Source organism: Gopherus evgoodei, chromosome 2, assembly GCF_007399415.2.
Source record: "Gopherus evgoodei ecotype Sinaloan lineage chromosome 2, rGopEvg1_v1.p, whole genome shotgun sequence".
NCBI lineage: Eukaryota > Metazoa > Chordata > Testudines > Testudinidae > Gopherus > Gopherus evgoodei.
The window spans coordinates 22,423,508-22,441,163 of record NC_044323.1 but is presented as its reverse complement, the minus strand read 5'-3'; the positions used below and the strand labels follow the sequence as shown (position 1 = coordinate 22,441,163).

The 17,656-nt window shown below is 38.3% G+C and overlaps 1 protein-coding gene across 1 annotated transcript in view; it reads left to right on the top strand.

Moving 5' to 3' along the window:
• Positions 1-17,656, top strand: part of LARP4B (La ribonucleoprotein domain family member 4B) — a 104,937-nt gene that overhangs the window by 62,994 nt on the left and 24,287 nt on the right. Inside the window, 13 exon segments of the mRNA XM_030550134.1 lie at positions 2,992-3,139; positions 3,395-3,556; positions 6,121-6,202; positions 7,144-7,163; positions 7,166-7,279; positions 7,700-7,743; positions 7,745-7,804; positions 9,614-9,724; positions 10,285-10,338; positions 10,422-10,631; positions 13,205-13,311; positions 13,948-14,202; positions 16,485-16,530. Coding sequence (XP_030405994.1) covers positions 2,992-3,139; positions 3,395-3,556; positions 6,121-6,202; positions 7,144-7,163; positions 7,166-7,279; positions 7,700-7,743; positions 7,745-7,804; positions 9,614-9,724; positions 10,285-10,338; positions 10,422-10,631; positions 13,205-13,311; positions 13,948-14,202; positions 16,485-16,530 — 1,413 coding nt within the window.

The window sequence follows — 17,656 nt, the reverse complement described above, 5'->3', positions numbered from 1 at the left end:
TAGCACTTCCCTTCCAGAGGTGTTGAGAATAAATACATGGAGAAATTGACACTGAGGGCTTGTCTACATCAGAAAGTTGCAGCGCTGGTGAGGGAGTTACAGCGCTGCAACTCTGAAGGTGTACACATCTGCAGGGCACCACCAGCGCTGCAACTCCCTGTTTGCAGCGCTGGCCGTACTCCGTTTGTCTCGGGGTGTAGAGGCTCCAGCGCTGGGGATCCAGCGCTGGTAATCCAATGTAGACACTTACCAGCGCTTTTCTTGACCTCCGTAGAAGGAGGAAGCCTCTGGTAATCAAGCTGGTCTCCTTTCCCGGTTTGCTCTCTCGTTCCCGGAACCCCGAGCAAGCAGGTCTCCTTCCCTGCGGTTTGCTGGGTGGCTCCGGGAACGCGAGAGCAAACCGCGGCGAAGCTGGTCTCCTTTCCCGGTTTGCTCTCGCGTTCCTGGAACCCCCCTTGAAGCCGCACCAACAGCGCTGCAGTGTGGCCACATCTAACACCACTTGCAGCGCTGGTTGCTGTAAGTGTGGCCACTCTGCAGCGCTGGCCCTATACAGCTGTACTAATACAGCTGTAACAACCAGCGCTGCAAAATTTTAGATGTAGACATGGCCTGAGGTACAACAGTGATGGGGATAGATACATGTGCTATACATCAATCTTGCTAATTTACCCCATCCTCCCCACCTCAGTCTCTTGCAGCATGAATTATTCCCACATTCCATCACTCACTTCAGCTCATCAGTTCCACACCCCTAATTTAATCACTTTTCTCTTCCCCTCCCCCCAACCCTAAAATTCATCACTTTCCTCTTCTACCAAATCTGTTACATTATAATGAGTTCCTTGGTGGCAATGGCAGCAACACCACACCCAAACTGGGTAGGCCACAAGTCCTTCCTGATGGCAAATGCCTCTCCCTTTCCTTCCTGCTCCATTTCTGCTGTTCTTGGGCCATGGGGCTTCTGCTTTGTCCCCTCCTTTATTTAGGGAGGAGGCATGTGGAGCTCCTGAAATCTTTAGTTCCTTCCTGGAAAGGGATTAGGAACTTGTATCTTCTGCTCACCTTTTGAGGAGGGCATCATGGAAGTGCGGGGGGGGAGAGGCTCCAGCGGAGCTAAATAAGAATGCTCAGCGTTAGGTCTTGGTCAACTGGGGGAGAGAAAAGAACAAACTTGACTTGCGGCTCCTTCTCCAACCCTGCCTTGGTTCACTTGCAAAGCAAGTGGAGTTACACTGGACCTGTAGGTGGATCAGTAGCAGCTGCTCTTACCTTGCACAGCAATTTCAGCACCTGCACCTGATTCACATTTTTAAGGTCCTTTGCAATCATTAGGGCTGGGAATTTACTTTGTTTTAAAATGGAAGCTGATGGCATTGGTCATAATCACTTGGGTAAGCTTCCTGTGCAAGCAGGCAAGTGGGATTTTGCAAATCTGTTTTATGTTAACTAAAAATACTTACACTCTACCACTTTCTTTGTCTTTTTAAATGTTGCAAGCCAGAGGAAAACAGTGGTCTAATTTCTTCACATCTGCTTACCGTGTGTGTGTGTGTACTAGCACAATGCTGCACTGCTTGGGTTACAAGCAGTTCATAATATAAACTGTTCACTGAATACAGGTCTGTCGCATCTTACGCGCATTTAACATGCGCGATTTCAGCTTTACGCGGTCAGCAAAAACAAAACAAAATAACAATTTTAATAATGTACCTGTAGTGCGGGCAATTCCACCTGCCATTCAACTCAGTGTAATTTTGACTATACGCAGTTTTCGCTTATGCACTAACCTCGGAACAGAACCCCACGTAAGATGAGACTTGCCTGTACCATCTGTAATACTTTTAACGAACCAATATTTGAAACTTTTGAACTGAATTTTGTGAACTCAAGTCTAGTAGTTGGTGTCAAATAGGAAGTAAATCAGTTGGAAAAATGTGAGTAGTCTTCAGAAAATTGAAAATTCATAACTTTTTTGTGCTTGAAAGATAAAATAAAACATGCCATAACCTATTGTGCTGGAAAATGCTTGAAATGCACTGGCTACATTGAAGTGCAGTGTGCTGGCTCTGTGATCATTCAGCAGTATAGTGCCATAATATTTGTTTTTTGGAAAAGCTGAGCAATAAATAACGCATGCCTGAATTCAGCAGCATTTAAAAGTGTATTACCTGCCACACACTCATTACCCTTTTAAAACTAGTATTGACCTGGTTGTAAAAATGTATGAATTGGTAGTGTAAGTGGAACAGAATTGTTTTCAGCACCATTTCCATTGTAGTGATTTTTATAATGATGCTGGAAACAGTGTTGACCTATCTTATTGATACTAATTGTTTCCAGTGCTGGTTAAGGGTGGGGGCATACAGTGTCAGCAGCATCAATTCAGTTTGCTTGTATAGGTGGTGCTAAATGAACATACCAGATTATCATGTTTTACTACCAACTTTTTGGCCGCCTTCTTGCCAAATGGCATTACCCAAGTTTTGTCATACATACTTCAGATGGTGCTATTTTTCTCCTCTGTTCTTTCACAGGAACAGAAACGAACAAATCTATTGAATCTCTATTAGGGGGCTGGAGCACATGACTTATGACGAGAGGCTGAAGGAACTGGGATTGTTTAATCTGCAGAAGAGAAGAATGAGGGGGGGATTTGATAGCTGCTTTCAACTACCTGAAAGGGGGTTCCAAAAGGATGGATCTAGACTGTTCTCAGTGGTACCCAATGACAGAACAAGGAGTAATGGTCTCAAGTTGCGTGGGGAAGGTTTAGGTTGGATATTAGGAAAAACATTAGTCTTTTAGCCTGCAGAAATGTTAAATTCTGCACAATGGTATTTTCCTTGCACCAGTAGTTATATTACTGTTTCTCTTTTTTCCCTCAATACGATCATGTGGTGAAGAAACTTGGGATGCTCTCTAGCATTGTATGTCACATATATAAATGGGAGTCATTTACAAAGTACATAATCCAAAATTTCTTTGTAGGAGTCAACCAAGGTTTCTGAGTTAAATCCTAATGCAAAAGTATGGGGGAATCATATGTTACATTTGGAAGCTAGTGGTGCCACTGATGGTAGCGTGAACAAAACCTGGGAAGAAATATCTGACCATCCTCCAGATTCCTGCAAAGAAGGTATGAATAATAGTTTTTAAAGCTTCTGTTCTGGCTGCAGTAAACCCAGTCCAGAACTTCCGAGTAATGTCACAAATATTCTAATGTAAGACACAAACATGAAAATGATTAAGAAAACAAGGGTATTCTCAGATTTCTTCCAGAATACAGTTCTTTACTGAGGTTTATTTATATAAATCAGTTATTGCAAACGAAAGTTTAGACCTCCTTAATGAAAAATCCACTTCAGACATTTTCTTGTAATCCTTGCTACAGGACTGGATGCCAATGGTGATGGTGACAAAAAGCAGCAAAATGCAGTGTTAACAGAACTGCAAGAGCCAATGCTAACAGTTCCAGGGTCGGACCAAAGAGATATGAACCCTTTGGCTCTTGATAATTCAGAGTATGAATCGATACATGAAACCACCCAGACAGGCAAGAAAAGCAACTTTCTTTATGCTTGGATAGAAATTAATTGTAAACTCTTTGCCTTGTAACTGAATAATGAAAATACTTATACAGTAGAACCTCAGAGTTAAACACCTCGGGAATGGAGGTTGTTCATAACTCTGAAATGTTTGTAACTCTGAACAAAATGTTATAGTGGTTCTTTCAAAAGTTTGCATATGAACATTGACTTAATACAGCTTTGAAACTTCACTGTACTGAAGAACGCTGCTTCTAACCATCTTAATTTAAACAAAACAAGCACAGAAACAACTGCCTTGTCGTCCTTTTTTTTTAACTTTCCCTTTATTTGTTTAGTAGTTCACATTTAACACGGTACTGTACTGTAGTTTCTTTTTGTCTCCGCTGCTGCCTGATTGCATACTTCTGGTGTGTGGTCAGTTCATAACTCTGGTGTTCATAAATCTGAGATTCTACTGTACTATATACAAACATCACTGAAAATAATCACTCTTGCTCATCAAACTAAACATCTTACAGAATGTGTTCAAAATCTAAATTCTGTCAAAGTACAGTAGTTTTCCCTTAAAAATTAACATGCTAATATAAACATGGGTCTTACACAATATTGCATTTTGTGGGTATTAAATATACAATAAGTGTAGGTAGATCAGCTAATAAGTGTCTAATACTTGTGTGAAACAAAAGACAATATTAATTGGTATAAAGACTTTTTACAAATATGAATTTTTGCTTATCCTCTTTTGTTTGAAACTGTTTCACACACTCTTCTGAGTCCCCCTTGTTACAAGCTTCTTAATGAAGCTCTAAATGACCAAACTTTGTAGTGGTCTATTCTAGTAAAGTTTTCAGATTACTGCAGCAGGGTCTTGCTATACTTTCTGTTAACTAGCTCTTTTTTTAATTTATATATTATAATGATTATGTAGCATAGTGTTAGGAATAGAGTCCAGATCTGACTCTAGTGGCATAACAACTAACAGCTTCAGGGATGGGGGGAGAAGGAAAGTGAAGAGAAATAGGTGAAGTTGAATTAAGAAAGAAGAAAAACAAAAGGCTGTAGTGGTGGTGGGTTCTAGAGATGAGCATATTTTTCCGCTGAATGGAAGAGATTACTAAACAGGCAGTAAATAGTCACTGAACATTTAGTTTATAGTATGTTTGGTCTTTGTACATACCTGCCATTGACCTCATTGGGAGTCTTCACTCTAGAGTGATTGTAGTATGTAGTCCTAAACTTGTACACTAGTCCAAGGGCAATAATTAGAAATGGAATTTGACCTTGACACAGAGTTTGACATCCCTGGTCTAGGAGACACAAACATAACATTTTGCAACAAGGGGGAAAATATATTGGCTGATCAGATGAGGCTGTAACCATTTGTACATCAATTGCGTTTACGAAAATGGTACTGTAAACTGTGGTTTGAGTTACAGCATCTACGTCTTTAACTTCAGAGTTGTAGTGTTTGTCCATTTGGAACATGGTGGTGAGGGCCATTGAGAACTGATCCATTTTCACCAAACTTCATTGGACCTTGGCCCCCTTTTGACAACAAAAATACTACACAATCTCAGGAGAGGGCACTGAAGCCTGAGCCAGCCCGAGCCCTGCCACCCCATGGGGAGGAAGGAGCAAAGCCAAAGCCCAAGAGCTTCACCCCTGGGCAGGGGGCCTATAACTTGAGCCCTGCCACCCAGGACTGAAGCCCTCAGCTTTGGCTTCACTGTGGGGCTTGGTCTTCAGCTCTGGGCGGTTGGGTTCAGGTTACAGGCCTCCTGCCCAGGGCTGAAGTCTTGAGGGTGGTGGGGCTCGGGCTTTGGGCCTAGGCCCCAGCAAGTCTAACGTCCTCCCTGGCAATCCCTTTTGAAACAGTGTCGTGACCACTTTGGGGTCCCAACCCGTAGTTTGAGAATTGCTGGTACTTGACTGCACTGCTTTCTTCCTATTGCAAGGGGTTACTCAGCCTTAAATTTACTTAACTTTCTTTTCAGTTGTGCAAGTGTGATTAAAACCAAGTCCAACTCAAGTATTTACGTACCTTACCATCAAAAAAACCGAGGAGTCCTGTGGCACCTTAGAGACTAAAAAATTTATTTGGGCATTAGCTTTGTGAGCTAGAACCCACTTAATCTAGCCCACGAGAGCTCATGCCTAAATAAATTTTAGTCTCTCTAAGGTGCTGCAAGGACTTGTGTTTTTCTGATACAGACTAACACGGCTACCACTCTGAAACCTGATACCTTACTATATACTTCTAGCTCTTCTCAAAAGCTCTTCCAACTGCTTGTGGGCACAATGAGAGACTTACATGACATGCAGACATACTGCTTTATTAATCTTTTATATTGCTGATGTAGGGATTATTAATTCCTTACTTTTTCTAATTGTTAGTCATTTTTTTTAAGTATCTAGCATTAGAGGCTTATTAATGTTCAAAGTGTAGGCTACAGCTGACCCTGTGTGTGACATTTTGAAGTTACTTTTAGTACTTTCTGGCAGAATTCACTTTTAGATTTCACTGTTTCTATTCGATTTAATCTTACAACCGTACATCTTCCATACTTAGGAGGAAATGACCAATTGCAGCCAGAAGGTCAGGAAGACCTACGAGAAGTGCTTAAAAAAACACTGGAATTCTGCTTATCTAGGTATGTATAATATGTAAATATGGGACGTCGTAGGATAGTTAGGATCCTGTTATATTACTTTCTATCCCTAAGACGTGATGGGATCTCTATCTTCCAAAAGTAAAAACTTAGTGGAAAGGAATAGCAATATTAGAGGAAATGATCCATGGAAGAAGTCCAGCATGTAATGTTACTGATATATTCTGTAGCTCAAACAGAAACAATGAATTCAGTGCAGAAATTCCTACATCAGGTCCTGTGGCCTGTGTTTTATGCAGTAGTTGCTTCTGGCCTTAACACTCATTAATCTACTGTTCTGAAATTCATAACCCAGTTTTATTCATCATAACTCTGTATTACTCCACTACCTTTTTTATGAATTTAGATTAAGAGGATAGTGAAACTACTATGAAATAAATCAAATACAATTCATAAGGTTGTTTTTGTTTCTGTACCAGAGGGCTTTGATATGCTTGTGCATTCTGCCTATGCATCTGTATTTGAGATGAAGTAAATAATTCCTTTCATCCTACATGGTTACAAAACTAATACAAGATGTTAACTATTGAACTCCTGTGTTACCACTTAGTTAACATCCACTTCCAATTGAAATAGTCCATTGAAATAGTTGAATTTTCAGGACTTCCATATTCAGGAAGATGGATCACTTGCCTCTTCCAAGTATGCCAGCACAATCTGTGGCAGTGAAATGGCTAATGGCCGGTGGTAATTCTAACAATTGGTTTGAAGTAGAACAGCAAAATAATGATGCTGAGTGGTTCTGATGGGAAAATGAGTGAAAATATATTCTCAAGATAAAGGATGCTGTAAGAATTCTGGTACTTTCCTACTTTGTGGAGATGACTATAACATTCTACGTGGAGTTTGTCTTTGCAAATAATCCTTTTGCACATGATGAATTTAGTGGGAAACCAGGATTAACCACTTATTTCTTCCAACAGAGAGAATCTTGCCAGTGACATGTCCTTATATCACAGATGGACAGTGATCAGTATGTGCCAATAATAACAGTAGCAAACCTTGATCATGTCAAGAAACTCAGTACTGATATGGATTTGATTGTGGAAGTGCTGAGATGTAAGTAAATGGTGTATTTGACAGCATTTGTAGTTCATACTGAATGCTTTAGGACCTACTAAATATTTGCAACTTAAATAAGGCCACTTAAAACTATTGAACATGAACAATATTCAGCCTTTCATATAATGCTAAGCACATTTCATATTTCAGTGCATTAGACAGAATTTCATGGTTGCTAGTGTAGTTTTAATTAGATTAAGGGTCTGTCTATACTGTGACAATGAGCGTGTTTAAGATGTTTGGAAAGAAACCACATTTTACACAATGATGCTTTACACAAACAGGAACAAAATTATGTTTAAAAACAGGTTTATGTAAACAATGCAGGCAGACCTTAAATGACTAGCTCTTTCAGGGTGTAAAACTGATTCACTTACTGTTTTCTAAAACCAGATTTTTTTCCCCCTTTCCTCTTAGCATTGCCTTTAGTCCAAGTGGATGAGAAGGGAGAGAAAGTCAGGGCCAAATCAGAATCGTTGCATTGTGATTTTACGTGAAGTACCTGAATCTACACCCATTGAAGTAAGGATATTGTAGTTCCATAAAACAAAAAATGCTGCACCCTCTTGACTCAGGAATTCATATTCTCCAGTTCATAAGATATACCGAGGAGGTTAACCTACTTTTTTAAACATTTCTAATGAGATTGCTAGACTTTATAAACCAAAGTCCATTAGAATGATCTGTGGTGTTTCTCTGTAGAAATGCGTGGTTTCAAGAACATTACAGTAAGATGTGTTTCGCATGAACTTTTGTCAAGGGCTTAAAGCACTCAAAACTGCTGTTGAGACTATACAGAAATCTTATAAATGGGTTTAAATGCTGGTCTCCCTCTATAGAACCATGTTGTAGGTCCCCTACACTAGGGACCTATTCAGGGATTTAGGCAGGTGACCATGCCTCCACAATAGATCAGCAGAGTACTTCTCTATGGCCTTCCTCATCTTAGAATCTCCCTCCCTTAAAATATTTTCTGCTTGCCTTCTTTACAATATGTTCCAGCCTCTTTGCTCTGGGGCATAACCTAGTAAATGGATAAAATTGTGTAAAGGAAAAACTTTTAACAGAAAAAGTCACTGGTGAAGCCGGAAGCCTGTCCTTGAGTGTGAGTTCAGGCATCAGAAGCTTTCCTGTAGCACTGAGGCCATCAGCTTAATATACACTAGTTTGTTGGAAGGAGTGTTAGTGGTCCAGTGGATCACTAACTGTGGAATGTGAAGAAAAACATTGGGGGAAGGGGAGGACAAGGAGGGGGAAGTGTTTCCCAATTCCTGAATAATGAAGACATTCAGTGGATATCTTTTAAGCAGATTGGACTTGAGATAGTAGAAAGAAGATGGAGCAGCAGAGGGATCCTTAACTACTTCATTTTGGGGAACAAGAAGGAGGCAAAGAGACTTGACACAGGATGGGAAAGCGTAGAATTGAAAATGTACAAGAACAATTAATGTTGAAAGCAGTGAAATGTATTATATTACTGAAGGAAAAAATAATAGGAAATAACAATGGACTTTAAAGTAAACAAAAGATATGGCAGGTCTTCCTTTCAATAATCCAGCTATTTTAACTTTCAAAGTAGTTGGCGAAGAGACATTTCATGTGCGTACAAAGTTCTTGCATGGATGTTTTCCCCCTGTCACCCATTTGCTGATTATCATAAGATGTATTGATGCTGGAACTATGTAGCTGATCTGCTTTGAACATTTGCAAAATAGCTGTGTGAACCACTGGCTTTAAAAATGGCCAAGACCTGTCAGAAGCCAAGTGCATAGTGTAGCTAAACACTGTAGAAACTACAGCTGATGTTAATTGCATACATCTTCTAGCATAATAGAAAATTGTACAAAGTCTGACCAGAATGTTCAAAGCCGCTGTCAGGTCTTCAGAGTCGCATCATGATTCTGGATATTACTTGGCTTTTGATTCTATGAATAAAGCAGAATGGAATATTTTGTACTTTAGGCAATGTAAATTGACATTGAAAAGTATTTTCGCTTCTGTGTTGCCTAAATCCACTATTTTGAGACAATAGAAATCCTGCATTTATTCTCAAATGAAAGCCCTCTAAATAGATTTTTGCTCCTGTTTTAAACAGTACTGAGAAGAAAAATTCCAGTATGACCTTCGTAATGCAACATTCATATTCCTTTATATTAAAAATAAACTTTAAGATTAAGCATTACTGCGGGTATTTTAATCTCTCTGTTCTTAGTGAAAAGCATTTTTATTCTTGTCTCTTACCAGTAGTTCACATTCAAAGTCCTGCACTTCACAATAACCTTTGTTTTTTTTCAAATCCATCCTCCTTCCTGCCCCCCAACCTTTTCTTAGGAGGTTGAAGCACTCTTCAGGGGAGATAATTTGCCTAAATTTATCAACTGTGAGTTTGCCTATAATGACAATTGGTTCATTACATTTGAGTCAGAAGCTGATGCACAGCAGGTAACAACTTTTTTTTTTCTCAGAAGTAAAATATTAGTCTTTAGAATGCTTCAGGGCAATAGCAGATCAGGGTGGGCAAAAATCCATACATATATAATTTTTTTGTGAACATTTCTAGTCAAAGAAATACTGCTAAACCTCCAGTTAGTAATATCAGAAGTCTGATGTTAAGTAAACGTAACCAGTAACAACTTCATGCCGTGTGCATGTGTTCTTGTTTCTGTGAAATATTTTAACTTTATTTACACTACAAATGGTGATATTCTGTAGCACATCTTGAAGCATCACCCTATCTGAAGAAATAAAATATTGATTTAGACTTTCTAAATGCCTTCTAAAAAAGTTGTGTAATTCTATATCAAATTTACTTCAATGACTCAAGTGTTCTAACTTGCGTTGACTGTTTTATACAATTACTGACCTCCTCCTAGTACTGGTGATATTTCAAATATAGCAATAGTTCTTGGTCTACCAAAACTCTTTAACACTAGTTGTGTTGAATTAATATTCATAATGGATATTTGACAGCTTTTTTTTTTTACAAATGTCAATTTTATAAGGCTTACAGATACCTTAGAGAAGAAGTGAAAACTTTCCAAGGAAAACCAATTAAGGTAAATAAAGCTGTTTGTACTATTTTATTTACTATTAAGGTAATAGGTAGGTGTAATTAAGTAATTTTAAATCTGTCTTGCAGGCAAGAATAAAAGCAAAGGCAATAGCTATAAATACATTTTTGCCAAAGAATGGATATAGACCTCTGGACATGAACCTCTACACACAACAGCGTTATACAGCATCCTTTTATTTACCTCCAGTATACAGTCCCCAACAACAGTTTCCTCTGTACAGCTTAATTGCCCCACAGACCTGGTCTACTACACACAGCTATCTTGATCCAACATTGGTAAGTGTTTAGGAGTATGAGAAGGATTTGTCTACAGCTGCTGCATGTTTAATTGTTTCAGGAAGTGTGTTTAGCATTCAGTTTGAAGGACTGCATGTGAGAGGTCACAATCTAAGTTCCACTCTTCTGAATGTATGTCGTGTGGGTTTTTCTTGAAAATGGACATTGGCAGTACATATTTTGGAGTATGAGAGCCTCTCTTTGAAAGAGGCATCTGGTTTTCTATTTTTAGAAAGGGAAGACTCAGAAGTTACTTTCCACATGCTTCAAATTCAAATAGGGTTTTTGTTCTAGAGGTTAGACACTTACTATTACTCGGAGGAGGATTCTTATTAAATACTTTTTGAAAGGTAATTTTCATAGCATATGTGTATGAGTATATTATAAATCCACTCAATATTATATGTGGAAAGCACCTAACAGGGCTAGTTGAGAGGGGATAATCTAGCACACATTAGTTTAAAATTTAAGATTTTTCTCTTGCAAGGTTAATTTGCAGGATTGCCCTATTCGACACATTCTGACAGTTGCAAAACTAACATCTTTATTATTAGGTTTAAGAATTGTTGATAATCTCTAAGGAAGTACTGATTTAAAGAAATGCTACATTTTCTATATTCAAAGCTAGCAGCAGCCTTAGGTCTGCGTTGCTAGTGCAGTCACATTAGCTACTTGACAGACCCCACATTCCCTGTATTCTACAGCCTTTCCTCTTCCCCACTTACTCTTGCATGAGTGTTCATGTCACACTTCCTGTCAGTACCCAGCCCAGTCAGGGAAGCTAATGATCCAACCAGCAGACAAAGTTCGGTGATGAATCCTGGTGATGGGCCACCTGAGGCATGTTGTATATACGCAAAGAAACCCAATGTGCGACTTAGTGCCATGTCAGAATTACTTCAGCCAGCTCCGCTCTTCACTTGTGCTGCTTGTTTGGCCAGTTGTATTCATGCATGCAGCTTTTTGTGCACTCACTGGCTATGGAGTGTCATTGATTGGTGGGGGCAAGGGTTGTCACAAGTGGAACCATCCTCCCACCACCACATCTATCTTTAATTGAGGGTAAAATAAACTAGGTTAGTAGTGCTCAAAATTAAAGAGATACTGTTTAGAAATCTTGGCAAATGATTAAAGTCTCAGTGAAAGAACTTGCGTATTGAAAGGCAAGATAATTAAAAGTTATGATGAGCACATTTGACGCATAGGGAAAGCAGCCAGAACCCTTTGCAGTTAGTGTTTAAAGGGAGCTATAGAATGGGGAGGAGACTTGGAGTGCATGTTCATCTCTGGACACCCATGTCCTGATTAAGTAACACCTAGAAACTTGTTTGTTTTTTGAGATGTGGACAAATGAAGACTCAGTAACAGCAGTAATTGTACCACTTTCAAACATGGTCACGTTCTTGTTGTCCAACAGTATCACTGGTTATGTCAAAGTCAATAAAAACATGTTGATGGTTCCTTTAGAACTAGAAGGAGAAGACATTCCCTGAATAGAAAATGACAATCATACGAAATGTTTTCAAACTAAGGGCTCTTCTGAGGAAAGTCTTTTAAATGATCAGTACCATCTCTTAAAGATTGATTTGAATAACCTGAATTACATTAATTTACCTCATGCATTTCACTCAGTTTGGACAATAAAAAATACTTGACTTTCTGGTTCTTCACAACTAGTGCCATGTTGCAGCATTTGGATTACAAATGCTGTAACTTTAGCGCAAGCCTTTTTCACTGAATCTTCACTTCTGTTAATAGACTTTGTAAAAAAATTTTATTACCTAAATTTGAAGCCTAAAGTATTGAACAGTGTCACTTTTAATTCCTTGATGATGATGGCCTGTTTGCTGGCATATTATTTTATGCTAACAGTAAGCTGTGATGTGAAAACTCCACTGTTAAATTTCAATTGTCAATGTTTTGTGATGCTCTTTGCATTTCCAGACAATGCTTTTTGTGGGGAGGGGGGAGAGGATGGTTTGGTTGACATCATGTAGCCTCCAGTTCTTTGAGAAGGACTTGGAACTCTTAAGCATTTATGTAGTCCTCTTTTCATAGCTGTTTGAAAGTTAATTCTCAGCTCATCTTGCTGATGCAAGTATTAATTGAGACTGGTCTTACTGTTACCACATTCAGTGGTGGTGGTGGTTGTTTTTTTTCTTTTTTCTTGGAGCAGCAAACTTTACTTTGAACTAATTAGGCAGAAAAGACAATTTTCTTGGTGCTTGTGCCGTTGTAAGAAGTAACCTTAAATTTTCACATGATCTTAAACTAAAAATGAAAAAATCCCTTTTTGGAATACTGTCCTGCATAGAATGACATGGGATATAGGTTTAAAAATAACTTTAGGCATTCAGAGCAAGCAAAGAGGACTAGATCTTGGAAATAAGGAGAATTAACCTCCAAATTTATCTTTCTTTAAGGAATAACATAGTTGCCATCATGACAAACCTGTAGAGATTCAAGACCTTTCGTATAAACAAGTATTTTTCCACTCTGAAGATAAACATTCCATTTGGTTATATAGTATGTAATCTATAAATGTATGTCCACACAATGTTTTTATTCTCCAGGTAACACCATTTCACAGTGCTGGATTTATCAATGGGTTTACATCACCAACCTTCAAGCCCCCTGCTTCTCCATTGACTTCACTCAGACAGTATCCTCCCAGAAGCAGGCAAGTTCAACCAAATAAAAATATATATAATTTTTTAAAATATCTATATTCCAGGTGTTGTGCAAGTTACTTTATTCTTCATAGCTTAAAAAAAAGCTTTAGCTTGCAAAGTGCATAGTAAATTAAACTTGCTTTAAGATTAAATATGGCCAGATGATACTTACTGATATCAACATAAAGACTCAGCAATATTAAAAGTGATTGATTGCACTGCTGCCTCATAGCTCTGAACTGGTCTGCTAGGTGCATGATCAGAGTTTGGCTTAACATTTTCAGTGGGAACTTGGATCTTTCTGTAATGCAGATTACTAAAATTGTTTTTCTGGACTGGTTTGCCACCTCAGCTCTGAGAATACTCTATTTGGAATGCCTTTCATGAATTCCTTGGCTGCAATTACATTATTTGAAATATAGTTATCAGCAGATTAGTTTGTTATATATTTAAGTTGGTCAAGCACTAAGTTAAAATAGAAGTTTGAAGGTTTAATTTTGCTAAAAATACTTCACATGTATCCAAATGAAAATCCATCTCTCTTTAACAGGATGATCAATTTATAGGGATTATATAAATATACAACAAAGTGCTAAAGCAGTTCACATAACCATTTTTTAATACAATGTATTCCCGATTTGTAGGAATCCTAGCAAATCACATCTACGGCACACCATACCCAGTGCAGAAAGGGGACCTGGGCTTCTAGACAGTCCTACAATATTCAACTTTTCTGCTGATCGTTTAATTAATGGTGTCAGGAGTCCACAGACAAGGCAGCCAGGGCAAAACAGGACACGAATGCAAAATACTACTACAAATTATACCAAGAGGGATATAGGAACTGGACGAATGGAACAGACTAATATTGACTCTTCCCCTGGCTTAGGAAGAGGAAGGTGAGTGTTTTTAACAGTGGTTTGTATAAATACCTTATGGTGTGATCTGCTTCTGAGAATTGATTTGTATGCACAGGAGTAAAATTAAAAGATCAATATTTAACTATAGCTATGTCTTTGCAATATAATTAAGGCTCTGAGAATTTTTTCTCTGAACATGTTCAGTTGATTAAACAATACATTAATATTAAATAACAGCAGTAACCTGTTGTGGTGGTAAAATGTTGAAGTTCTTCCTTCTTTCGTGTTTGTTTTTGACGTGCTAAAATCATCCATTTTCTGAACTATATAAAGTGTTATGCTTATAGAATCTCCAGGAAATATTTAAATGGGGGGCCCAGTTTAAGTGCATTGGTTTCTTAAGTGACTATTTTAAAATGGCACTTTCAGCTGGTCCTGCTTACTGTGTGTTCAGTCATAACTTGCTAGATTGACTGAAATAGTTAATACTTTGCACTCAGTCTAATACTGTAGATAATTCACCTAGGAGTATGTGAGCAGGATTGTATCCCAGCTAACACATAATGTAGTTAACTGACTTTCAGTGGCAGAACCAAATCATGGTTTCATTTATGCCTGTGTCATGCAAAGAACATAATGTTGCATAGGAGTAACTGAGGCACATTTTGGACTCTGGGATCGATTGTGCTGTAAGGCAAAAATCCCGTTTACATTTTAGTTCCCAGGTGAAGTTGGCAGGCTGGGAGTTAGAGAAGCAATTTTTAATGTACAGATTTAGCAGATTTGATATGGAAGCCATTGAGATAAAAATGGCAGTATGATTTATTTGTTAATCGTGCTTTTAGTATTGTATTTTCAAGTAATTTGAGGGCAAAAGGAAGCTATCACTCTTCCTTATCAATAACCAGTTGAATTGTGAATAGGGCTCCGTTGTCCCGCACAGAGGTGTGGAAATGGGTTCTGTGACTCTGTGACTTCCATGACTTGTGCAGGGGCCAGTGTGGCTGACCGCAGGGTCACCCAAGCAGTTGGCTCGGGGGACAACCACACCAGCTGCTGCTCCAGCAGCGGACCCCAGGCTGCTCCCCCATCAGTAATCCCCTGGTACCCTCACTCCCCCCGCCAGGTCACAGGCTGTGAATTTTTGTTATTACCCATAACCTGTCCACGGCTTTTACTAAAAATACTCATGACTAAATCATGAGCTTTAATTATGGAATGTTAAGTTTTTTTGGAAAGCTGAAGTCAAGTCAAATTTACCTTGCCTTTTCACTAAATAGAAATGAGTATTTTAAATGTAAAAGAACTTCTGTATGAAATCATTTAGTGTTGTATGCTAAAGAACTATATCTGGATTTCTTTTTCTTTTTCTAAAAGAGCCTTAAGTTGTGAACAATATGTTAACATCTATAATGTAGATGAAAGAATTAACAGGTGTGTATTAGAATTTACATTCTGATGTTTTTCGCATGGGATAAAACTCTAGGATATTTCCTAGTGAGTTTCTAATTTTTTTCTTAATACATAGACATATTAATAAAGCATCATAATTGCTGTTTACCTTAGTCTTTTTGAAAGATATAATGAAAAGCTAAAGATAAAATACATGTTCTTCTTCAAGTGCTTGCTCATGTCAGTTCCAAATAAGTGTGCGCGCGCCTCGTGCACAGTAGCCGGAAACTCTTTCCCCTAGGAGTACCCGTTGGGTCGGCTCAGACATCTCCATGGCACCATATATAGGGCCCTGCCAACCCGCTGCCCTTTCAGTTCCATGTTCCCGGCTTTGCACCAACAGAGGGGTAGGCTGGTGGGTCTTGGAATGGACATGAGCAATACATCTTGAATTACAACAGTTACGAAAGCTAGGTAACTAGATTTTTTTTCCTGCAAATAAGCTATGTTTTAAAGTTTCAGCCAGTACTAAATAATTTCCTAAATATATATATATTTTTCCTAAAAAGTATTCAGCCCCTTTTTTATTGGATGGTTTTGGGTGTCCTGAGACTTCCTCATAGTTTTAGATAGAGTTGTACTTTGAACAGGGGAATTCTTTCACTTAAAAAAAAAAAAAAGGGGGGGTGGGGGGCTGGGAAGTGGGAGATAGTTTTGCCTTGTGTAAACTTCGTGCCTTTCTTCTAGCATGAGCTTTTCTTCAATCATGTTTCCTCTTTAATCCTTACTAGTCACTGTCTCTAAAATAATGGCTTGTATAATAAGCCTCTCGGATGAGGGTTACTGTAATAATGTAATTCAAGAATAAATTTATTTTTATATCCCATATAGGCAAAGTTCTGATGTTAATTGTATGTTCTCCCTTCTAGGAAAAATTCATATGGCTATCGAAAGAAAAGGGAGGACAAGTTTACAGTGAGTGTTGGATCATAATTAATCTATAAGTAAAATATGGATAACAAAAAAACTTGATATCCAGATTACCATGAAGAATAACTGACCAGGCTTAAATAAGATGTTATACAAGAAAACATGCATTCTAATAATAAACTAAAGATAACTGCCTGTTCTTTGTTAAGGAAAATACATCTAAATCCACATTAGAATACACCACGTAATGAACACCAAATATGCCTCTCCCCCACCCCCCAGATATGATGATTAATGCAGAAGGTTTGAGAGAATTTGAAATGCCAGGTTTTTTAAATAATACGTTACCCCCATTCTTACTACTTGGGCTGAATGCTTGTATATTTAAACTTCCAGGAAAAGTTGACAAGGTAAGTACAAGGATTCCTTGAGATTCAGATATACCTCATTTGGAACTTGATAATCACTAGTGCACCATAGTAGAATTAAGAGTTAAAGAATTAGATATCTTACAGTGATTAATTTATATGCAGTATCAATGGTATAACTAGAACACCTATTAAAAGGAGGCAGAACTCTGACTGTTGTATGATGTTTCAGCTCTAAAAACATCTTTATAGAGAAGAAGCCGCTAAGGTGTTTCTAAAGTTGGCAATGGGTTAAATGAGATGGATTTCAGAGGGGACACCACACCTGATTTCAGACACTAGTGAGCTCCTTTTACGATGTGTGGTTTGTGAGCATAGTTGCCATTTACATAAAACTCAAGGATTAGGACTTGAATGTGGCCTGCACTAACAATATTGCAAGTTACCAAAAAATGCTGTTAATTTGTAACTTAATACAACTAATTTTAGGCATAAATAAAATGTCAGACTTGAAGTGTGAAAAGCTTGGGCTTACAGATGCTGATTGTAAAGTTATTTTTTGGTGTAACTCTGTTGTGGGACCCACGATTTGATTTAACTTTATACCCACAGCCTTTCCCTCAATTCACTTATTTAAAACTTCATTGCCATACCCCATTTGACTACTATTGCAACATCCTGACATTATTACTGCAGATCCTCGCTAAAGGAGGTGGCCTCTGCATAGTCCCATTTGTGGGATTGGTGCCTTGTGGCATTGAGCTGTGGAATTTTCTAGACAGCAGGGTCTGTTTCTGTTAAAA